Below are 25,360 nucleotides of genomic sequence, written 5' to 3'. Positions count from 1 at the left end.
AGGGATTGATATCCAGAACATATGAAGACCTATAACTCAAACCAGACAAAAATGGGCAAAGGACTTCAAAAGATATTTCTCCAAAGAAGTTATACAAAAATGGCCAATAGCACATGATCATATGCTCAACATCCTAATCATTAGGGAAATGCAAATCAAAACCATACCGCATAGCCAGCTACTTTTCCATGACCAATCAGCAAGGTGTTCAAAATTACTTAATATAAGTGCAGACAAGAGTTATCTCGTGACCGATCAGCAACGTTTGGACGTGGAAACGTGTGTGTACTCATGACTAGTCAGCAAGGTGTTAAAAGCATAAGAGGAAGATAAGAAAGTAGGTCAAAGAGATGCAACCCACCATTTCTGAGTTTGAAAGATGGAGAAAGGCCACAAGACAAGGAATGTGACAGACTCTAGAAGCCAGTGCATAAGTTTCCTACTGCTTCTATATCAAATTAACCCAAACTTAGTGACTTAAAATAGCATGATATATTATCTTATGATCTGCAGATCATAACTATGAAATCAGTTTCACTGGTGAAAATCGAGGTGTCAGCAGGGTGGCATTCCTTCTGAAGGCTCTAGGGGAGAATGTGTTTGCTTGCCTTTATTTTATTAGCTTCTAGAGGCTCACAGTGCTGCATCACTCCAATCTTTGCTCTGTTGTCACATCTCCTGTGACCTTGACTCTCCTACCTCCCACTTTAACTTATAAGGATCCTTGTGATTACATGGGTATACCCAGATAATATAGAAGAATCTCCCCATCTATAGGTCCTTAATTTAATCACATCTGCAAAGCCCTTTTTGCCATATAAGGTAATATTCACAGGCTCTGAAGATTAGGGCATGGACATCTCTGGGAAGCCATCATTTTGTCTACCATGGTTGGGAACAGCCCTCAGCTTACAGCCAGCAAAAACACACACACAAAAACAAGGGCCTTAGTTATACAATCACAACTAATTGAATTCTACCAACAACCTAAATAAGCAGGAAATGGATTCTCCCCTTGAGCCTCCAGAAAGGAACAGAACCTGCCAACACCTTGCTTTTAGCCTGTGAGATCATACTGAACTTCTGACCTACAGACATTTTGTTCTAAGCCACTAATTTTGTGGTGATTTGTTAGTGCATCAACAGAAAACTAATACAGTTATCTATCATATTATAAGCTAAAGGAGAAAAACATTATTTCAATGGATAAGCATTTTTTAAATTCTCAGCAACTTGGGATAGAAGGGAACATCTTTAACTTGATAGAGGGAGCTAACATCTTAGTGGTGAAAGATTGACTGCTTCCCTTAAGAACAGGCTAAAGTAAGAATGTCTGTTCTCACCTTCTTTTCAACATTGTACTGGAAATCCTTATTTGGTGTAATAAAGAACAGGGAGGTGAGGAAGGGAGAAAGCATTCCAGCCTGAGTACACAATGAGGCTAAAACCAGTGGAAAAAACAAAGTCTCAGACACATGAACCCGCCTTCCCCCAGCCCATCACATGGAACCTAGTAGAGGCAGCCAGGACACCTCAGATAGTACAATGAGGCTGGCAGCTTCTGGTTACAAAAAAACAGTGCTGGGAACTCACAGGCCTAGAGGCACATTGCCCACCACATCTCACCATGGGTGTGGTGTCCTGAGACTGAGATGACCCAGTCACAGAGGGACATCTATCTCCTCAGGAATATGGGACATTTTCAATGGCCAAATAACCCATCAGCTACCATGAATAACCAAGGAAACAAGATAGGTCAGAAAGAAAATGAAAAGTCTCCAAAAAACAAACTCAAAGACATGGACGACTGTGATTTAAATGACAGAGTACTCTAGACTGCAGTTCTGAAAACACTCAATGAGATACAAGAAAACTCAGAAAGGCAGTTCTATGATCTCAGGAATAAAATCAACAAATAAAAGGAGTACTTTAAACAAAGACACTGAAACTATAAAAAAGAACCAAACAGAAATTTTGTCGCTGAAGACCTCAGTAACTGACATGAAGAATGAATTCAAGCCTGGAAGGTGTGGCTCAGTGGTTGAGCATTGACCTAGGATCCAGGAGATCGAGGTTCAATTCCCAGTCAGGGCACATGCCGGGTTGCAGGCTCGATCCCCAGGTGGGGGCGTGCAGGATGCAGCCGATCAATGCCTTCTCTCATCATTGATGTTTCTATCTCTCTTCCTCTCCCTTCCTCTTTCTGAAATCAATAAAGTCTATTAAATTTTTAAAAATGAATTCGAGAACTTAGGAAACAGAGCAGACCAGATGGAAAAATTAGTGATCTTCAAGATAGAAATCTAGAAATGACTCATGAAAGAAGAGAGAGAATTCAAAGTTTTTAAAAAAATAAAAAGTCTACAGAATTATCTGCCTCCATTAGAAAGAGCAATATAAGAATAATGGGTATGCCAGAAGAAAAAGAAAGGGAGCAGGGAACAGAGAGCCTATTCGAATATTGAGAATTTCCCAAACCTATGGAATGAGCTGCACCCTCAAATCCAAAAGGCTAACAGAACATCAATTATCTCAATGCAAAAGACCTTATTTAAGACATATTAAAACTGTCAAAAATTAATGACAAAGAATTCCAAGGTGGCCAGGGGGAAAAAAGACTATAACCTACAGAGAAAATCCCATAACATTATCATCGGATTTTTCAGCAGAAACCTTATAATCTAGGAGAGTGGAGTCAAATATTCAAAATATTGAAAGAGAGAAATCACTAGCCAAGAATAATATATCCAGCAAAGATATTCTTTAGATATGAAGTAGAAATAAAAGCTTTCCAGACAAACAAAAGCTGAGGAAATTTACCACCACAAGACCTGCATTACAAGAAATGTTGAAAGGAGCCCTTCCACATGAAACAAGATGATAAAAAGACACAAAACTGTAAGATGACAGACAGAAGCAGGAAATTGCAACCCTATTTCAAAACAGAGTATTAAATAATTATAGCATAAAGGTTAAAGGGAGTAAAAACAATTTTTTACAAAAGACTATAGCTTCTGCAATTTGGAAATGAATGCACAGCATAAAAAGGGACAATTTGTGACAATGAAAACAAAAAAGGGGTGAGGGACAAGGACTGAACTTGCACAGGCAAATGAAGATGCATTCAGAAAAAAAAAGGACTATTGTATGTATGAAATTTTTTGGTTTTTTGCATAAACCTCATGGGAACCAAAAAATTAAAATGTAGAACTAAAACATGTTAATATATATTAAAAAAGAAACAGGGAAAATATCACAGACCACCACCAAACAAAAATAGCACACAGAAACTCAGGGAGAAGAAACAACGGAGATATAGAACCACCAGAAAACGAAAGGTAAAATGGCTGTAAAAATCAAGCCTGAATGTAAATGGACTCAAAAGGCACAGAGTAGAGGGTTGAATTAAAAAACAGGACCCAACTATATACTGCCTTCTGGAAACCCATCTCAGCTACAAGACGAACATAGACCCAAAGTGAAGGGGTGGAAGATGATACTCCAAACAAATGGCATCCAGAGAAAAGCGGGTATAGCCCTACTTTTATCAGACAAAATAGATTTCAAGATAAAAGAGGTAAAAAGTGACAAAGATGGACATTTTATAATGATAAAGGGGACAATTAATTAAAAAGACATAACATTTATCAATATATGCACCTAACCTGGGAACATCAAAATATATAAAACAATTACTAACAGAGCTAAAGGGAGAAACTGACAAAAATAAAATGATAGTAGCAGATATAAATATCCCACTGACAGTAATGAGATCAACCAAACAGAAAGTTAACAAGGAAATAGCCTAAAATGACACATTAGACCAAATAAACATAATTGATATTTACAGAGCTTCACATCCCAAAATGACAGAATATACATTTTTTCTTACATTCATATGGAACATTCTCAAGGACAGACCATGTGTTGAGGCACAAAACTAGTCTCAATAAATTTAAGAAGACTGTAATATACAAGCGTATTTTCTAACTACAACATTATGAAATTGGAAATTAACTATAAGAAAGCTAGAAAAACCACAAATATATGCAGATTAAACAGCATGCTACTGAACAACTATTGTATCAAAGAAAAAATATAAAAAAATACAGAAACTAATATGGCAATACAACATGTCAAAATTTGGGGGATGCAGCAAAAATGGTACTAAGAGGGAAGTTTATTGAATTATAGGCCTATCTCAAGAAACAAGAAGAATCTCAAAAACCTAACATTTCACCTTTAAAAACTAGAAAAGAACAAATCCCAAAGTTGGTAGAAACAAGGAAATAATAAAAATTAGAGCAGAATTAAACAAAATGAGAACGAAAAGACAATAGAAAAAAATTAATGAAACAAAGAGCTGGTTCTTTGAAAAACCAAATTTGACAAACCTCTGACTAGACTCACCAAGGAAAAAAGAGAAAAGACTCAAAATCAGAAATGAAAAAGGAGTTACAATGGACACCACAGAAATAAAAAGGATTATGCAATAATACTATGAAAGGTCATATGCCACTAAATTTGATAATCTGGAATAAACAAACTTTTAGAAATATATAACCTTCCTAGACTGAACCGTGAAGAATTAGAAAACCTAAAAGACTGATCAACAGTTAGGAAATTGAAACAGCAATCAAAAACAAAAGTTCAGGACCAGTTGGCTTCACTGATGAATTCTACTGAACATTTGAAGACTTAATATGTATCCTTCTCAAACTCTTCCAAAAAATTTAAGAGGGAATATTTCTTAACTCAATTTATGAGGCCAACATTACCCTGATACCAAAATCAGGCAAGGTCAACATACGCACACACACACACAAATTACAGATACCTCTGATGAACATAGATGCAAAAATCCTTAAAAAAACAAAAAGACTTAGCAAACTGAATGCGACAATACATTAAAAAGATAATACAAATGCCCTGGCCGGGTGGCTCAGTTGGTTGGAGCATCAACTCAACACACCAAAAGGTTGTGAGTTTGATCCCCAGTCAGGGCACACACCCGGGTTGCAGGTTCAATCCCCAGTCGGGGCACGCCGGGGGGGGCAACCTATCCATGTTTATCTCTCATTAATGTCTCCCTAAAATCAATAAGCATATTCTCAGGTGAGGATTAAAAAAAAGACAATACAATCAACTGGGGTTTGTTCCAGAGATGCAAGAATGGTTCAATATATGCAAATCGATTAATGTCATAAACCACACTAACATAAAAGATAAAAATCATATATCAATAGATGCAGAAAAAACGTTTGACAAGATATAACACCCATGTATGCTTAAGGCACTCAATAAAATGGGCACAGAAGAAAAGTGCCTCAACCTAATAAAAGCCATATATGATAAACCCTCAGCAATTATCACTCAATGGTGAAAAACTGAAAGCTTTTCCTCTAAGATTAGGAACAAGACAAGGATGGCCACTCCCACCAATGTTATTCAATATAGTACTGAAAGTCCTAGTCTGAGCAATTAGGTAAGAGAAAGACATAAAGGGCATCTATATTGGGAATAAAAAAGTGAAACTGGCACTATTTACAGATGGCATGATTCTGATAGAATAGGCAGTTAGACAGGCATGAGCAGAGCAGGAACAAGAGGCCAGGTACGCAATGTCATCAGGAGGAAAGTCCAGGGTGCCTAACAGTGGGAAAAACTGGGAAAACAAGTATTATAGGCTAGGACTTTACCCCCAGGGTGACCTTTCCACCCCTAGCATGTCACTACTCATGCAGTTTAGACCCTGTGACATTTCATGTTGCTCTTCACGCAATTTAGACACCTTTAGAGGAGGAACAAGGGGGCCAGAGAATAGCCATATATGATTCCAATACAAGCCCTAACACAACCACTCCCTTAAGCATTAAGCCCCCAGGCCACTGAGGTCCTGATCAGCCTCAAATAATCTTAGGAACAAAGTCTTGGATCTGTTGACCGGGGATAGAGTTTTGGTCAAACTAGAGATAACATCCAGGCCTCAGTTGTGCTTCAGTTTCAGGCCAAGACAAAGTGAAACCATAGCTGAAATCAGGACCAGATGCAATGACTAATGAATGACCCCATACCCTAGGGCCAACCAATCAGTAGAGACCACAACTCTGAAAGGACACCCCTGGAAAGCTGATGAATATTCTCTTGAGATCCTCCCCTGAGACCTCCCCTAAAATCCCTGCCTTTGGAAAACAGATAAAAACCATTAAGACAAATGACCCAGTGCATGGTCACTCTCTTGAGCATGCATGAGCCTTTCCCCCTCTTCTTTTCTCAGGTGCTCTAAATATATTTGCAAACCATACTTCCAAAATATAGAAAGAACTCATACAACTCAACAACAAAAAACCAAATAATCCAATTAAAAAATGGGCAGAGAACCGAAACAGGCACTTTTCCGAAGAAGACATACAGATGGCCAAGAGATGTATGAAAAGATGCTCAACCTCACTAGCAAACTAAACCACAATGATATACCATCTAACTCCTGTTAGAATGGCTATTATCAATAATACAAATAACAAGTGTTGGAGAGGATGTGGAGAAAAAAGAACCCTTGTTCACTAATGGAGGGAATGTAAGTTGGTGCAGCCTCCATGGAAAACAGAATGGAGGCTCCTGAAAAAATTAAGAGTACAACTACCATATGAGCCAGCAATCCCTCTTCTAGGTATCGATCCCCCAAAATTGAAAACACTTATGCATAAAAGATATATGTACCCCTATGTTCACTGCAGCATTCAAAAGCCAAGTCATAGAAACAATTTAAGTGTCCTTTGATGTCCTTTGATGAGGTAAAGATACTAGGAAAAGAAAAATTTATTGCCTCCCTAGCAATATAAGGAATACAATTCCAAACAACCATTAAACTAGCCAAAATAGAGTTATAAAATTGAGTGATCACAAAACTGGAAAAACAGATACACTTAAATATATTGCTAGAAGCATTGAAAATTTCTTTTATAGAAACAATCTAATAACAGATTTAACAAAAACTATCAAGACTGTTCTTTTTCATGTTCATAAAGTATTCTTTCATTGGTTAATTCTGACATGGGCACACATGTCATGAAAATAACCCTAAGTAACGGTACAGCAGAAAGAAAGGAGAGTACCAAGACGTGCAGCACTATTTACAATATAAAGATTAGCAAACTCATACAGACCAAATAGTAGAAGAGTCAAACAAAATGTAGCATAGAGCCACAATGGGATAAAGTTATTAAAACTGAAAATTATGTAGACTAAGTTAATATTTAGCAATACGTATATAATGTTTTACACAAAAATTTAAAAACAGTGTAATATGGATTCACTGATTACAACTATGTCAAGTATGTGTGTGTTTATTGACAAAGATTAGAAATTAATATGGAATCATGCAACTTTATCATCTTCACATTCTTAAACATAAGTGCTCTGGATAGTCTATCCTAAAAACCCAATATTTTTTACTTTACATTCTAGTAACTATGCATTTCATGAATCTAATGCTTATAAAACTCAGTCCATTTATCTCACATCTTATCCAAGTGTACTCCATCCAATTTTATGCATGAAGGAATAAAATGTACAATAGTTCATCTCAAATCTAATGAGTTTATGGCCGACATGAAAAAATGCTCAGCGTCACTAGTCATCAGAGAGATGCAAATTAAAACTACAATGAGGTATCGCCTCACACCTGCCAGAAAGGCTACCATCAACAAATCAAGCAAGCACTGGTGAGGGTGTGGAGAACGGGGAACCTTAGCACACTGCAGGAGGGAATGCAGACTGGTGCAGCCACTATGGAAAATGGTATGGAGATTCTTCAAAAAATTAAAAATTGACCTGCCATTTCGCCCAGAGATCCCATTTCTGGGAATATATCCTAGGAATCCTGAAATATCAATCAGAAAGAATATATGCACCCCTATGTTCATAGCAACATTATTCACAATAACTAAGATCTGGAAACAGCCCAAGTGCCCATCAGTAGATGAGTGGATAAAAACACTGGTACATTTACACAATGGAATACTATGCAGCTGTAAAAGAGAAGGATTTCTTACCCTTTGCAATAGCGTAAGTGGACCTGGAGAATATTATGCTGAGTCAAATAAGCCAGTCAGAGAAAGACAAATATCACATGATCTCACTTATATGTGGAATCTAATGAACATAATAAACTGACAAACAAAACAGGTCCAGAGGCATGGATACATGGAGAGGGGGAAGATGGGAAGAGATTAACCAAAGAACTTATACACATATATATGCACAGCCAATGTACACAGACAATAGTATGGTAAAGGCCTGTGGTGGTACAAAGGCTGGGAGGAAGAGGGCCACGGGGGGAAATCGGGGGGCATCTGTAATACTGTCAACAATAAAAAATAAAAACTTAAAAAACTACTCACAAGAAATAAAAGAGGAATTTTGAAATTTTTCCACATTTAAACAAACTTCTGTGAGTGTCTACATTATTTATTTGCTTAGAACAAACACAGTATGCCCTGAAACCTTAGAAGAACATCACACATACCTGATGCGATGACAGGATCTTGCATAAGCTCCCTAGTGATTGGACATATGAATTCATCAGGAATTTCAGAAGAAAGGGTTTTCTGCTTTGTCTTGAGCTCTTCGATTTTCCTCAGAACTTTACTACGGAGCCCTAAAGATTCTAAAAAGAAATTACTCTGTTAGGACTGGAGAACTACTGATAACCTTGATGCAAATCTTTAGCACATAGAGTAAGATTTTATCTACTACAAGCAAAAATCTTCAGATATACTATTTACCACATTGAACTGTTTTCTTTATAAAACCTTGCATGAATTTTTGTAGTATAGAATAGTGTGTGGTTAATATAAATCGGCAACTAATAGACTGTTTATTCTAAACAATCTTAGATTCGGAGAGTTCCTCAAGAATTTTAGATTGCTGAACACTACTATATGACACAAATTCAGAAAAGGCTCATTACCGGCTAGACAACAAAAAAAATGCCCAAAAATAATTTTAAAAATTTATCTTTATTATTGAAAGTATTACAGATGACCCATTTTTTTTCCCCATTGACCCCTTCTACTGAGCACCCACTCCCCGCCCCAGGCCTTCACCACACTACTTGTGTCCATGGGTTATGCATATCTGCATATAAATTCTTTGGTTAATCTCATTTAAAAATTTTTAAAATTTTGTTGAAAGTATTACAGAAATCCCCTCTCTTCCCCCATTGATCCCCCTCCACCTGGCATCCACCCCACCCCCAGGCCTTCCCCATACCAATGTCTGTGGCCATAGGTTATGCATATAAACCTATAAGTTCCTTGATTAATCTCTCCCCACCCCCGCCTTCCCTGAGATCCCTGTCTGTTCCATGCTTTTATGTCTCTGGATATTTTTTGTTCATCAGTTTATTTTATTATATTCCCCATACGAGCGAGATCATGTGATATTCGTCTTTCTCTGACTGGCTTACTTTGCTTAGCAGAATACTCTCCAGTTCCATCCATGATGTCCCAAAGGTTGAGAGATCCTTCTTTTCTACAGCTGCATAGTATTCCATGGTGTAAATGTCCCACAGCTTTTTTATCCACTCATCTACTGATGGGCACTTGGGCTGTTCCCAGATCTTAGCTATTGTAACTTGTGCTGCTATGAACAGAGGGGTGCATAAGTTCTTTTTGATCAGTGTTTCGGGTTTCTTAGGATATATTCCTAGAAGTGGAATCACTGGGTCAAATGACAAGTCAATTTTTAATTTTTTGAGGAAACTCCATACTATTTTCCTAAATGGCTACACCAGTCTGCATTCTAACCAGCAGTGTACTAGGGTTCCTTTTTCTCCACATCCTCACCAGCGCTTATTTATTGATTTGTTGATGGCAGCCATTCTGACAGATGTGAAGTGATACCTCTTTGTGGTTTTAACTTGTATCTTTCTGATGATTAGTGACTTTTAATATTTTATCATGTCTCTTGGTCATCTGTATGTCCTCTTTGGAGAAGTGTCTATTTAGGTCCTTTGCCCATTTTTAAATTGAATTGTCTTCCTTTTGTTAAGTTGTATGAGTTCCTTATATATTTTGGATATTAACCCTTTATCAGATGTGTCATTGGTAAATATGTTCTCCCATACAGAGGGGCCCCTTTTTATTTTGTTGGTTTCTTTTGCTGTGCAGCAGCTTTTTATTTTGATGCAGTCCCATTTGTTTATTCTCTCCTTTGTTTCTCTTGCCTTAGGAGATGTATCGGCAAACATATTGCTATAAGAGATGTCTGAGATTTTGCTCCCTAGGATTTTTCTTCTAGGATTTTTATGGTTTCATGTCTTACATTTGTCTTTTATCCATTTTGAGTTTATTTTTGTGTATGGTGTAAGTTGGTGGTATAGTTTCATTTTTTTGCATGTACTGATCCAATTTTCCTAACACCATTTATTGAAGAAACTGTCTTTACTCCATTCTATGTTCTTACCACCTTATTCAAATATTGAGTGTAATGGCTTGAGGGTCAATTTCTGGGTTCTATGTTTTGTTCTACTGATCTATATGTCTGTTCTTGCACCAGTACCAGGCTGTTTTGATTACAGTGCCTTTGTAGTATAACTTGGTATCTGTGATCTCACCAACTTGTATTGTGATCCCACCAATTTTGTTGTTCTTTCTCAAGATTGCCATGGCTATTTGGGGTCTTTTTGGGTTCCATGTAAATTTTCGAAGTGTTCATTCTAGATCTGTGAAATACACTGTTGCTATTTTAATAGTGATTGCATTGAATTTAGATTGCTTTGGGTAGTATGGCCATTTTAATGATGTTGGTTCTTCCAATCCATGAACAGGGTATATTCTTCCACTTGTTATATCTTCCTCTATCTCTTTTTGCAATGTCTTGTAGTTTTCTGAGTATAGGTCTTTTACCTCCTTGGTTAAGTTTATTCCTAAGTATCTTAATTTTTTTGTTGCAATGGTAAATGGGATTGTTTTTTCAGTTTCTCTGAGTACATTATTGGTGTATAAAAATGCCATCGATTTCTGGGTGTTAATTTTGTATCCTGCTACATTGCTGAATTCATTTATTAAATCTAGCAGTTTTTTGGTGGAGTCTTTAGGATTTTCTATGTACAATATCATGTCATCTGCAAATAATGACAGTTTTACTTCCTCCTTTCCAATTTGGATACCTTTCATGTTTTCTTCTTGCCTGATCACTGTGGCTAAGACTTCCAGTACTATTTTTGAATAAGAGTAGTGAAAGTGGACACCCCTGTCTTATTCTAGTTCTTAGGGGAAATGCTTTTAGTTTTTGCCCATTGAGTATGATGTTGGCTGTAGGTTTGTCATATATGGCCTTTATTATGTTGAGGTATGATCCCTCTATTCCCACTGTGCTGAGAGTTTTTATCAAAACTGGGTGGATTTTTCTGTATCTATAGATATGATCATATAATTTTTGTCTTTTAATTTATGTGATGTATCATATTTATTGACTTGTGAATACTGTACCAGCCTTGCATCCCTGGAATAAATCCCACTTGGTCATGGTGTATGATCTTTTTAATATACTGCTGGATCTGACTTAATATTTTGTTGAGGATTTTAGCATCTATGATCATTAGGGATATTGGCCTGTAATTTTCTTTGTAGTGTCTTTATCTGGTTTTACAATTAGGCTAATGCTGGCCTCGTAAAAAGAGCTTGGAAGTGTTCATTTCTCTTGGCTTTTTTGGAATAGTTTGAAGAAGACAGGTGTTAGTTCTTCTTTGAATGTGTGGTAAAACTCCCCTGTGAAGCTGTCCAGGCCAGGGCTTGTGTGTGCTGGGAGCCCTTTGATTACTGCTTCAACTTCATCAGCAATTATCGGCCTATTCAGGTTTTCTGACTTCCTGATTGAGTTTTGGAAGGTTGCATTTTTCTAGTTATTTGTCCATTTCATCCAGGATGTCCTGGTGGTGTATAGTTGTTCATAGTATTTTCTAAAATCCTTTGTACTTCTGTTGGGTCAGTTGTTACTTCTCCTCTTTCATTTCTGATTTTGTTCTTTTGGGTCCTGTTTCTTGATGAGTCTGGCAAAAGGTTCATCAATCTTGTTTATCTTTTCAAAGAACAAGCTCTTGGTTTCATCGATCTTTTGCATTGTTCTTTTTAGTCTTATCATTTATTTCTGCTCTGATCTTTATTATTTCCTTCTACTTACCTGGGCTTTTCTTGTTCTCTTTCTAATTCTTTAAGTTGTAGGATTAGAGATTCTATTAGAAGTTTTTATTTTTTGAGGTAGGCCTGTAGTGCTATGAACTTCTCTCAGGACTGCTTTCATTGTGTCCCATAGATTTGGGGTTGTTGTGTGTTCATTTTCATTTATTTCCAGAACATTTTTTATTTTTCTTCTTTCTTTGGTAACCCATTCATTGCTTAATAACATGCTATGTGTTTGAATGTTTTTTAGTGTTTTTATTATAGTTGATTTCTAATTTCATGCCACTGTGGTCTGAGAGGATGCTTGATATAATTTCAATCTTCTTGAACTTGTAGACTTGTTTTGTGTCCTAACATCATGTGGTCTATCTTTGACAATGTCCCATGTGCACTTGAGAAGAATGTATATTCTGCAGCTTTGGGGTGGAATGTTCTGTAAATGTCAGTTAAATCCATCTGATCTAGTATGTCATTTAGGGTCACTGTTTCCTTTGGATTTTTTGTCTAGAAGACCTATCCAGTGAAAATAGTGGGGTGTTAAAGTCCCAACTATGATTGTATTGCTGTGGATCTTCCTTAAAGTCCTCCAGAAGTTATTTTTTTTTTTTATAAACTTAGGTGCTCCTATATTGGGTGCATACATGTATATCAGGGTTATATCCTCTTGTTGGATTGATCCCTTTAGTGTTATGTGGTGACCTTTCTTGTCTCTTGTTATGGTCTTCATTTTGAAATCTATTTTGTCTGATATGAGTACTGCTGCCTCAGCTTTTTTTTCCCCATTTCTATTTGCATGGATAATTTTTTTTCCATCCCTTCACTCCCATCCTGTGTGAGTCTTTTGTTCTGAGGTGGATCTCTTGTAGACATCATATATTTGGGTCATGATTACTTACCCACTCAGCCACCCTATGTATTTTTATTGGAACATTTAATCCATTTACATTTAAAGTTATTGATAGGGACTTATCTATTGCCATTTCTTTATGCCTATGTTTCTCATTTTCTCTACTTCAACTTATTACAGCCGTCCCTTTAACATTTCTTGCAATGCTGGTTTGGTGGTAATAAATCCCTTTAGCCTTTGTTTTTGTCTGGAAAGCTCTTTATTTCACCATTTATTTTGAATGATAGCCTTGCTGGATAGAGTAGTCTTGGTTTCAGATCCTTGTTTTGCATTACCTCGAATAATTCATGCCATTCCCTTCTGGGCTGTAGAGTTTCTGATGAGAAGTCAGCTGACAGCCTTATGGGAGCTCCTTTGTAGGGAACAGATTGCTTTTCTCTTGCTGTCTTTAATATTCTGTCTTGAATTTTTGACATTTTAACTATGATGTGTCTGGGCATGGGCCTCTTTGGATTCTTCTTGCTGGGGACTCTCTGTGCCTCCTAAGCTTGTGTGACTTTTCCCTTCACCATGTTAGGGAAGTTTTCTGCCATTATTTATTCAAACAGATTCTCTAACCCTTGCTTACTTTCAACGTCTTCTGGCACTCCTACGACACGAATATTTTTACATTTTATGTTGTCCCACAGCTCCCTTCGACTGTCCTCCTGTTTTTTGTTTTCTCTTTTTGGATCTCTGATTTTTTTCTACCCTAATTTGCTGATCTGATCCTCAGCTACCTCTAATCTGCTGTTTATTCCTTCCAATGTATTCTTTATTTCTGTTATGTCATTCTCCATTTCTGGTCATTTTGCATAGTTTTCATTTTTTTTTTCATGCTGTTGAGCATCGTTACAATCAGTATTCTAAACTCTGTATCTGATAGATTGCTTATCTCCATTTCATTTAGTTCTCCTAGAGAATTCTTTTGTTCTTTCATTTGAAGCTTTTTTGTCTCCCCATTTTGGCTGCCTATTTAGGTTTGTTTCTATATATTAGGTAGACCAGCTAGGACTCTCAGTCTTTTTGGAAGGTCTCTGGTACAGGCCCATGTCAGATGCTGTGACTGGCCTTGAGTACCCTGTTTGGAGCTATCAACAACCCAAGGCTTGAGGTCTCCTCTGTTGAGGCTGAGTGCATTTGGATAGGGCCAAGATGCACACCAAAGTCTGCATTTCCAAGGCCCAGGTCCAGAGGCAGATCAGGCAAAGACTCAAAGCACTCTGAAGTCTGCCTCTGCCTGCAGGCTGATTAATCTGATTCACTTAATGAGCCTCAGGCTCTAGAAAAATCCACACAGTGGGGGTAGGTTTTCCAGCAGGGTGGGGCAATTGCTTCCCCCTCAGATAAAAGTTTCACAGAAGGTAAATGTCTGCCTCTGCAGTATGGGGGAATGACTTAGCACAGGAATCCAGAGGGGTGCCCTCTGAGCTCTATCTCCAGAGCCCACAACCCTAGATTCTCCTCACACAGCTCCAGTCCACTCTGCCCTCCCTCTGCTGGAGCCCAAGGTGAGTGACTGCACATAAAGTTTTGTGAATTGGCTCTTTAAGAGGATGCCTGCATCCCCAGCCATCTCTTGCTGGCAGATAGAAACCTAGCTGCTTTTCATAGTCAGATGTTATGTGGGCACCTTTCTCAGTTCTGGTGCTCTTGGCTGGGAAGCCCAGCCTGGGGTTTAGGCCCCAGAGTCCTCAATGGGAACCCCCCACAGCTGATATATCCCACTGGACCTTCAGCTGCTGCCTGTGGAAGCCCAGCCAGCCCTCTTGTGCCTCCGCACTTCCTACCAGTCTCTATGTGGTCTCCATTTTCCTCCTCGGTTATGAGGGTGCTCTCCACCTCATCTTCAGTTGCAGCTGATTATTCAAGACTGTTTTTCTGTAATTTACTTGTAATTCCAGTTTGGTCCCGGGAGAGTGTCAGTGTAGCATCCACTCAATCCACTACCATCTTTAATCTCCGGTTAATCTCATTTTTAAAGATTTTCATCATAGTAATGTAAGCAACAGTATGGTGATTACCAGAGGGAAGAGTAGGAGGAGGTAGAAGAGGGTAAAGGCAGATAAACAGTGATGGATAGAGACTTGACTTGGGGTGGTAAACACACAATACAATATAAAGATGATGTAATGTACAATTATACATCTAAAACCTATATAATTTTATTAACCAATGCCACCCCAATAAAAAATTCCACCTTCTGTTTTGAAACTTTATGAAATTGGATATATTATTTGCTGATTCTCATATGAATCAATCAAATAAAGTTCATCTAAGACTATACACTTAAGTTTCATTCGTTTGTATTTTTACTTTTATCTTAAGTTTTAAAAATTCTTAATTTCAGGAAGTTTAGTTAAATGTTTATAACAAGATGACAGTTCTACTTTAGGTGGGAGGTGTTTGGGGTGCCTTGGGTAGAAGAAAAGAATTCCATTTCAGAATGCCCAATAGTTCCTATGAAAAGCCGCATCAGCTTTCTTTCTGTTGATGTTTATACACACCTCTGAAACGACTGCAGACACCTTTTCAAGGATGTTTGCAAAACATCCTTGGAAGCTAAAGAAAGTGTCTGCCTTCTAGTTAGAGGGCAGATGTGTTTCCAGGTTAAGTAAAAAGATAATGTCTTCCTCTTGGGCTGGTTTGCTAGCAATCCCCTTACAAGGTTGGCAGGGGTGGGCCGGTGGGGGCTTAAGGTTCCTCAGCTGTGACATCAACACACACTGGCCCCACAAGGCTTAGGGGGAAAGGGGAATAGATTTGAACATGAAGCTCATGCTGCCTACTGTGCCATAAGCTGCTTATGTTTATTTGGACTCCTTGACTATATCTAAGGAAGTGCGACAAGTCAACCTAGCAGCTGCCTGCCTCTTAGGAACTGCTCACGGCTTTCCTGAGACTTCTTTCCTATGTAATTCACTGAACCAAACTGAGGATCTCTTAAACAATTTTTTAAAAGCACCACAACATGTTTATAATTAGACAGTAGTCCTCTCATTTAAAGGGATAATTATACAACATCTAATAAGAGAAGGATATAAAAGCATTTAATATTCTGAAAAACAAATACATTTCCCATTCTGTCAAAAATATTATCCATTTGCTAATATTTATAATAGAGAATATAGAAAGCCTATTTCAAAACGTTCCAAATAAAAAGTAAAATTGTGTGTTATCCTTGTCCAATTTTAATGTCCTGTTTAAAAAGGGAAGCAGTTACCAAATCAAATGCACAGAACTTAACCAGAAAAGAACATTCCTTTTTGTGACTGGGGGTTGGAAGTGTTGTTAAACTCAATTGCTCAGAAAGAAAGGACCCTTACCAGCTAAGATGGGCGATATCTGACTATACAGGCATGCCTCTGAGACACTGAAGGTCCAGTTCCTGACCAGGGCATAATCTTTTTGCCAGCAGAGGGTCTTGCCTTTAATTAGTAAAAAACGCAACGTCTATGAAGCGCAATAAAGCAAAGTGCAACAAAACGAAGCACAATAAGATGAGGTATGCCTGCATATACCACAGCCCTGAAAAGGCATCTAGTTCTTAATAAGATGACAAGTTAAAAGGCCAGCAGCTCCTATACCCTCATCCCTGACACTTACCCACCCCTAGAAATGCTCCACAATTAAGAATTGACGGAGTCCGGACACAACCATCAAAAATAGAAAATACAACTTTGAAAACGTGCAAGGAAACAGAGGTAACTGGGTTCCAAAGTGGGGGATGGGAGATACAAGCTAACAGCACATATCTGTATCCATAAAGGGGAAAAGAGACCTCTCTACTTGTCCCCTTCATTCTCCCCAAATTTGTCCTATAAGATCACTGATAAAGTAGCAACACCCAGCCCAGCAGGCTGGTTATTGAATCACCTCTTCACACACCCTCCCCTGAGGGAACAATAACACAACCAAAAGTGCAGTTCTCAGAAAAAAATTTTTAACTACTTTGGAGTTTTTAAAAATTAACTAAAAAACAAACAAACTTCTGATTAAGAGAAAATAAGTAAACCTAAAATCTATAATCAGAAAGAAAAAAAAAACATGGCTACATGTACAGTAGGGATTTTAGAAAGGATTTAGAGGAGATGGTGGTGGGAACGGTATAGCTTTTTAGTTTAATTCCTCTGAATCCCCACATAAAAACAGAAAACTAGAGAGCAAAATCAAATCCCACAGACATTTCCAACAAAACATGGTAGCAAGGTATCCTCATGAACCCCACAATAGTGTAAGTAGATGACGACAAACCACCATCCTCCAGAAGACGTGAGGTTGACATCTGTGTGAAAGGAAACAACAAGATATCTGATGGGCCTGAGGAAAGGAAACCCCAGAATGCTCAACACATACTCGCTGGAGGGTGCGGATGCCAATTTAACAGCAGCAGCTGAGCCCACTCCAGTAGCAAGACAGCCCACAATAACTAGATTTGAAGAGACTGTTTCACCTTAATCATATATAAAGAAAAAAACGGTAAATGTTCTATGACTTAACAACATAGGCAGTGAGGCAACAAGTAAAAATCTGTATCAGGAATACTGCATTACTAGGAATTGAAATTTGAAACTTTAAAAATCTGATGATGTTAAGACAGTGGATGTAATAAAGTTTAAAAAAGCATTTGATATCATTTAATTTTAAATTAGAAAATAAAAATCTCATGTGCTTTTATGGTTTCTTGGAAACAAGAGCAGAAAGTAAAGGGAATTCTTTTCAATTAGGAATCTATGATTAATAATTATTTCAATATTAAGTGTAAGGACTGACAAGTTATACCATAGTTCCTTGGCATCCAAGTTTCTATATTATTTCATTGCATTTTGCAATAGTCCTGAGGCCCAGATATAAGCGGAAGCCACAGTGCAGATGAAAGTGATGTGGCTAGTAAGTACACTTACTGCTTGCCTAGCATCACATCTTAGGGACTTTCTTGCACTTCAGTTTTCAGAGTTTATGCCTTTTGAATGAGAGATTAAATGCTATAGTTGAGTTTACAAATTCATGAACTCGGAAATGTCTTAAGACATCTCTCTCTCAATGTCAAGGATCTTTTGTATCTGTAATCTCTGGACATTCCTTACGCAAATGTAGTACTACATAGAAGAAGTTATTTCCTACCTAAAACTGTATGTCAATTGTACCCTTAGTTTTCATTAACACAATCCTAGAAAATGACTACTATCCTAGGTTAAAGCAGATATTCAAGTCTATAGAAAGTTTCTTAAGTGTATATCTATAAAAGGCTCAGTGAAAAAATATTTGACAGACTGCTTGATTCCTTAAAAATAACTTTTTTAAGTGTCAAACATAATAGATATACTATTCTGGTCTCTAACATTCTAATATACTTTAATGCATAATTAATCAACTTTAATGTACAATTAATATACTTTAATGCACAATTAATCAACTTCCTCCATATGATGAATGTTAAGTGAATTCATATTCATATTGACATAGGAACTGCTTTAACAGTTGTAGTACAAAAGGCAAATTAATTTATTATCATATACTCATCAGTTTGCCTCATCACACACTTTTTTTCTAGAGCCAATTTCAATTCTCTATTACTCCAATTTAGTGTTTTGAAGAAAAATCTGCTTTTCTCAAAATTCAAAACAAAGAAATTCACCATGGCTTAAAGTAGCACTTACAGAAGATTAAAGTCAGTCTCTTAATCCTTTAAAATTTTACAAAAACATTAAAATACTTTATTCAAATATAAAAAAATAAATGTCCCAGTCTATTTACTAATTCATTGTGTTTAATTTGTTGAGTTTCCAAATCTTAAAACACAAACACAAAGCAGATTCCTTGTTTACTAGAGAATGTGCAACATTTTTGTTTCCATTCATGATGATTTTCCTAATTCAGCTCTTAGGCCACAAAAGAACTTACTTAAATTGTATTTCTATTTTGGCTTGGGCCTGATACTTTCAAAACTTATTTCACACTTTAAAATGATTGTAACTACTAAACCTGACACTCATCCTTCAAAAACTATTTCATGTCATTGAATCCTGTAAGAATTTCTTAATCTTTACTTATCTGGCTATCAGAATAGAATTCCATCACTATTCATTATTTTTACTATGATTCTCTTGTGTTTCCAGACATTGTTTGTTGAAATCTGAAATCATTTTTTACCTTGTCAAGTGTTTCTGCGTGAAAGGTATTATTAAGAATTATTGTGAGACAGTAATGAGAAATCAACTAATGCAGACATTAAATTCACCAAGAACATACAGAAAAACTACACTGTATTACCTACTTTCAGGAAGAAAGAACAAATTATAAAGCAAATATGTTATTAAAGATATAAAAATAACTTTCACAGTAGGGCCTGGGTACAAAACCACCGAACCCTAAGTATTTTCACAAAATCGGCATTCTGTTAACTTCTTAAAAGGCCATAAGCCTCCAAGAGATTTAAATAGGTTCTTTACTATGTAAGGCAAGTATAATACTATACTTTCGAATTGTCTTCTATAACAAACACTGTTATTTGGCTCTTCATTGACAACAAATCTCGCTATGGATATCCTATTTCCTAAGTTTTCTGGTCAATTAAGATTTTACTATAGCATATTGGTAACAGTGTCTGGTTATTATATTTATTAGATCACGACGCTAAGACTTCAAACTGTTTTTGATAAGGATCTAGTATCCAGAATAAACAACTCTTACAAAATCAACAATAAAAAGACAAATAAACCAACTTAAAAAGGACAAAGGCTCCAGACAGACATTTCTCCCAGAAAGATATACAAATGGCCAAGAAGCACTTGAAAAGATGTTGCATGTCATTAGATAAATGCAAATCAAAACTACAAAGAAATACCACTTCACATCTACTAGGATGGCTGTACTCAGGAAGACAGGTAATAACGGGTGTTGATGAAGATGAAGAAACTGGGATCCTCGCACAATGCTGGTGGAAATGAAAAATGGTACAGCTGCTTTGGAAGAGAGTTTGGCAGTTCGTCAAAATGTTAAATGTAGATTTATTCTATTCCTAATTATACCCAAGATAAATGAAAACATATTCACACAAAAACTTAGACATATATGTTCATAGCAGCATCATTGATAACAGCAAAAGTGGAAGCAACCTAAATGTCCATCAAGTGATGAATGAATAAACAAAATGTGGTATAGCCATAGCCATACAATTCAGCCATAAAAATGAATACTTACACACACAAAAACATGAATGAACCCTGAAACAATTAGGTAAGTTAAATAAAGAAGCCAGATAACAAAAGGCCACATATTTATTGTATGGTTCCACCTACAAAAAATGTCAAAAAAAGGCAAATTCATAGAGGAAAAAAAATAGATTAGTGGTTGCCAGAGGCTAAAAAGAGGCTGGGGCTCCTTTGGAGGGTCAAAAATGTTCTGAAATTAGGTAGTAGTGTATATACTAAAAACTACTTAATTTTACACTTAAGAAAAAATGACCTGAACACTAAAAATTACAAAAAATTGTTGAGCCCTAGCCAGTCTAGCTGAGCAGTGGTTACGGCATCAGCCCGTGGACTAAAGGGTCACAGGTTTGATTCTGGCCAAGGGCATGTACCTCGATTGTAGGCTCAATCCCTGGCCCCCGTGGTCAGGGGAGGTGTGGGAGGCAACCAATTGATGTGTCTCTCACATGGATGTTTCTATCTCTCCCTCTCTTTCTTCCACTCTCTCTGAAAAGCAATGAAAAAAATATCCTCAGGTGAGGATTGGAAAAAAAAAAAGAAGTTGTTGAAAGACATTTTAAAAAGACCTGAAAAATCAGAAAAATATCCTGTGCTTATGGATTGGAAAATTTAATATTGTTAAAATGACAATAATCCTCAAATTGACCTACAAATTCTATATAATCCCTGTTAATACCAGGTGGCTTTTTTACAGAAATCAAAACTTTGCATAAAATTCATATGGAAATGCAAAGAATCCAGAGAAGCAGATCCAATCTTGAAAACAGAACAAAAACAAAAACAAAGATGGAACACACACTTTTCAATTTCAAAACTTAACTACAAATCTACAGTAATTAAGACAGTGTGGCACTATTAGAACAGATAAATAGATCAATGAAACAGAATTAAGAGTCCAGAAATAAACCCTCACATTTATGGTCAACTGATATTCAAAAGGGCACCAAGATAATTCAAAGGGGGAAAGAACAGTCTTTTCAACAAATGGGGCTGGGAAAATTAGATACCCACATCTAAAAGAATGAAACTGGACTCCTACTTTATATTATTCATAAACATAAAGTCAAAATTGATCACACACCTAAATCTAACAGCTAAATCTTTAAAAATCATAGAAGAAAACATAGGTGTAAATCTTTGAGACTTGGGATTAGGCAATGGTTTCTTAGATATTAAACCTACAGCACATGCATCAAAAGAAAAAACAGATAAACAGGACTTAATCAAAATTTAAAACTTTTGTGTAGTAAAGGGAGAAAATATTTACAAATCATATATCTGATAAGAGTCTAGTACCCAATATATACAAACAACTCAATAACAATTCTCCAAAGAAGACATACAGATGGCCAACAAGCACACTAATCATCAGGAAAATACATATCAAAACCACAGTGAGAAACCACTAGGATGGCTATGATTTCAAAAAGCAAACAAGTGTTGAGGATATGGAGTGAGAATGTAAAATAGCACAGCTGCTTTGGAAAATTGTCTGACAGTCCCTCAGAAGTAAGCATAGAGTTACCATCTGACCTACCAATTCCATTCCTAATTATACATCCAAGAAAATTACAAACAGATGCCCACTCAACTTGTACATGAATTTCCTAGCAGCATCATTCATAATAAGCTGAAACAATCTAAATTTAATCAACTGAAGAATGGATAAGCAAAAAGTGATAAATTTATACAATGAAATATTATTCAGTCATGAAAAAAAATGAAGTACTAACATATGCAATAACATGGATAAACCTTGAAAACCTTCTAAGTAAAAGATGCCAGACACAAAAGGCCATATACTGTATGATTCCATTTGTATGAAATGTCAAGAATAAGCAAATCCTTAGAGACAGAAAGTAGATTAGTGGTTGCCAGGAACTAGAGAGAAAGGGAATAAGGAGTGACTGCTAATAAGCATGGCATTTCTTTTTGAAGTGAGGAAAATGTTTGAAATTAGATAGTGGTGGTAGTTGTACAGTTCCATAAATATACTAAAAATCACTGAATTATACACTTATAAAAGGATGAATTTTGTCATATGTAATTATATTTCAAATTTTAAAATGTTTTTTTAAATTAATTTTTTAAATTGAATTTATTGATTGGGGTGACATTGGTTAATAAAATTATATAGGTTTCAGGGGAACAATTCTATAATTCATCTTCTGTATATTGCACTGTGTGTTCACCACCCCAAGTCAAGTCTCCTTCCATCACCATAGTGTTGTCTATTTGACTATGACGTTTTTGTTTGTTTGCTTGTTTTTGCTTAATTCCTTCACCTTTTCACACAGCACCCCCTAAAATAACAGTTACATGGTGGCTTAAGTTACCTAAACATTTCTTTTCCATAATCCAGCGATTTTCAACTCGTGTGTTGCAAAAATTTAGAACATGCAATGCATGAACAGTCAGGAGCACTGACCTCTTTTCCCTTAGACTGTGATATAAAAAAAAAAAAAATGACAACAGCTAACACAATAATAGCTGTCCATTGTGAATGAATCAAAATTATACCTATTTTTTTTTTGTCAGATCAGCAAAAAGTACACTTTTTGGTGTGCCGCAGAGTTTTAATAATTAGTTTATGAGTGCCATGAGATGAAAAAGGCTGAAAATCACTGCCATAGTCTGATAAAAATATATTGTCCTATATACAAAGACATAACCTTTCACTAGTCTTACCAATTTTCAAATCATCAGCCAGACTTTCTTTTGTAAGATTCAACAATTCTCTCCCATCAATGTTATTCATTTTGAAAATACCAACGAGGTCTTTTAAATCTTGTGCACAAAGCCACGTTGAGACATCATCTTCGGACCAATCTTCAGTAAACTGCCTCAGTTGATCTTCTGTGCTCCTTGCTTTAAAAACAAACAAAAACCCCCACAAACAGGCAAGTGAAATAAGGCAAGTGAAATAACAACAAACAAAAGAAAAAAACTGTTTCCTTTATAAATTAAAAAGTAAATAAAATATCCTTAACTCTGTATTTTACTACTTTAACATCCCTTTAAAATTTTCAGAAAATCAAATAGCATGTGTATTTAAAGCATTATTTAATACATTAAATACTACTTTTTTACTAAATAAAAACAATGCTTCTTTATTATATAAAATTCTTATGAGGAAAAGAATTCTATTGGCTCTATCATCTGCATATCAGCACCACTATTTGGTTACTTCTGGCAGTGATAAAAATAAAAAATAAAAACTCTTAAATTATGTTAGCATTGCTTGATGATGCCAAAAGTAAAACCAACAAAACAAAACTATAATTTCTATTTTGTTCACAGGCTATATTTATCTGAAAAATGAGTATGGAGGATAAATAAATAGCTTACAAAACTATGGGAAATATGATATACATGAATGTGCATCCAAAGTATTTATCGACAGTTTTAAATTAGGTCAATGACTTTAACACTGTCTTCTCTAAAATTAGTTTTAAATTATATTAAATATGGATGTATACTTTATACTGAAGAAAGCAATGTTAATAATTTGCCAGGAAAATACTCAATTTCTGATTTTAATGGTGAACAAGGTTGTACTGGGTTACATATGATGTCCTTACTAACCTTGGCAAAGTGTTTCCAGGTCAAACTGCCAGATGTTCACTCTTTTGTCCATTGAACCAGTAGCAAGTAAAAGGATATGGGGTGCAAAGGCACAGGTTGTGACATACCTAGTTAATAAAAACAACTATTATGTATCCTCAGGCTAATTTTTAAATTATATTAATACAAAGTAAGGTTAAGTTCAGACCTGGTATGCTGAGTCAACGTGTGAAGTATATTCTCAGTATTCTGAAAAAAACAAAAAAACAAAAAACAGCTTTGCATTTACTCAGGCAAAAGTTACTAATAAAAACTTGTTTGACATAAATGGTTTATATACTCTGTATTTTAATATTATTAGTCACTAATATAGGCTGAAACTTTACCCCATGAATAAAGAATAGCATCTATACCTAATTATATTATCAGGTACTTATTTCACTCTTTCTTAATTATCAGCACTATTGTCTATTGGCCGCTTTCCTATATAAATTTTTAGTATAATGTACTCTTGTCTTTTGCCAATTTTTTTGAACTTATTAATAGTAACCTAAACATCTATTACAGGAAAGAATTTGTATTTTTGCTATAGCATTTGACTTGTACCCACTGTAGGACCATGAGTAGAAATTAGTCACTTAGATTCTGAGCCCACTTTGCTGGCCGTCCAGCATCAAGATGAATGTAACAGACTCATATACATATTTTATGGAGAACGAATTCTTTTTCTAAATTTAAAAATCTCATGACAATTTCATCAGAAATATTAAGGACCCACTTCTCCTGATCTGAGTTTTCTTTCTCATTTCCTTCCAGACTCAATGGTCTGAACTTCTACATGGAGGCCTACTTTAGATTCCTTGCTTGACCCACTCGCTTTGATTATCTGCATCTCCATTTCATTTGCTGGCACAGCTACAGCCTGAACTCGATCACTGTAAGTCTTTCCTCAACACTGACTTCTCTTGGATAGTATTTTCATTAACTACATCTTCACTATATGTAAAATGTTCATTTTTCTTCATATTCATGCAACCTGGTCTTTATTCACATGGTTTTACCAAAAACTCCCATTTTTCCAAAACCATTGTAACCTACTCTTCCTTGCACTGGTCTCTAAATCTAGCCAGGACTCTAACAGTGGTTGGCCACTGTGGGCTATACCCTCACATACCTGGGATAAACATTCATTCTTTGTTGTTATGAAAACCTGGTATAAAATTTTAAGAATAATTTATATAAATGATCTTTTGGATATCGGCACTCTTTAAATCAGTATTTTCTTTGATCAGATTAAACATCAGTCCATCTTAAAATCATAACTGAAATATTTAAAGACTCATCCCAGAACCAATACCTTACTTGCATAATTATTTTAGCATTTATGAAAATGTTTATATTATATTCTTGGGCAACCTAAACAGAAAAAAGGGTGTACTTTTTTTTTCATCTTCCCTAACTTGAAGTTCAATAGCTTAATAAACATACTTTACACAGATCACACATGCAAG

At 36.1% G+C, this 25,360-nt stretch overlaps 1 protein-coding gene across 5 annotated transcripts in view; it reads right to left on the bottom strand.

Moving 5' to 3' along the window:
• WDSUB1 (WD repeat, sterile alpha motif and U-box domain containing 1) overlaps nt 1-25,360 on the bottom strand; it is a 58,583-nt gene that overhangs the window by 13,402 nt on the left and 19,821 nt on the right. For all 5 annotated transcript variants that reach the window (XM_081141741.1, XM_081141739.1, XM_081141743.1 and 2 more), the window contains 4 exons: nt 24,058-24,098; nt 23,871-23,977; nt 22,974-23,153; nt 8,528-8,668 (listed from right to left, as the gene is read on the bottom strand). In XM_081141741.1, coding sequence (XP_080997867.1) covers nt 8,528-8,668; nt 22,974-23,153; nt 23,871-23,977; nt 24,058-24,098 — 469 coding nt within the window. The remainder of the gene's footprint in view (nt 1-8,527; nt 8,669-22,973; nt 23,154-23,870; nt 23,978-24,057; nt 24,099-25,360) is intronic.

Source organism: Miniopterus schreibersii, assembly GCF_964146895.1.
Source record: "Miniopterus schreibersii genome assembly, chromosome: 7".
NCBI lineage: Eukaryota > Metazoa > Chordata > Mammalia > Chiroptera > Miniopteridae > Miniopterus > Miniopterus schreibersii.
Note: the sequence above shows the minus strand (reverse complement) of the source record. Positions and strands in the feature narration are given on the sequence as shown.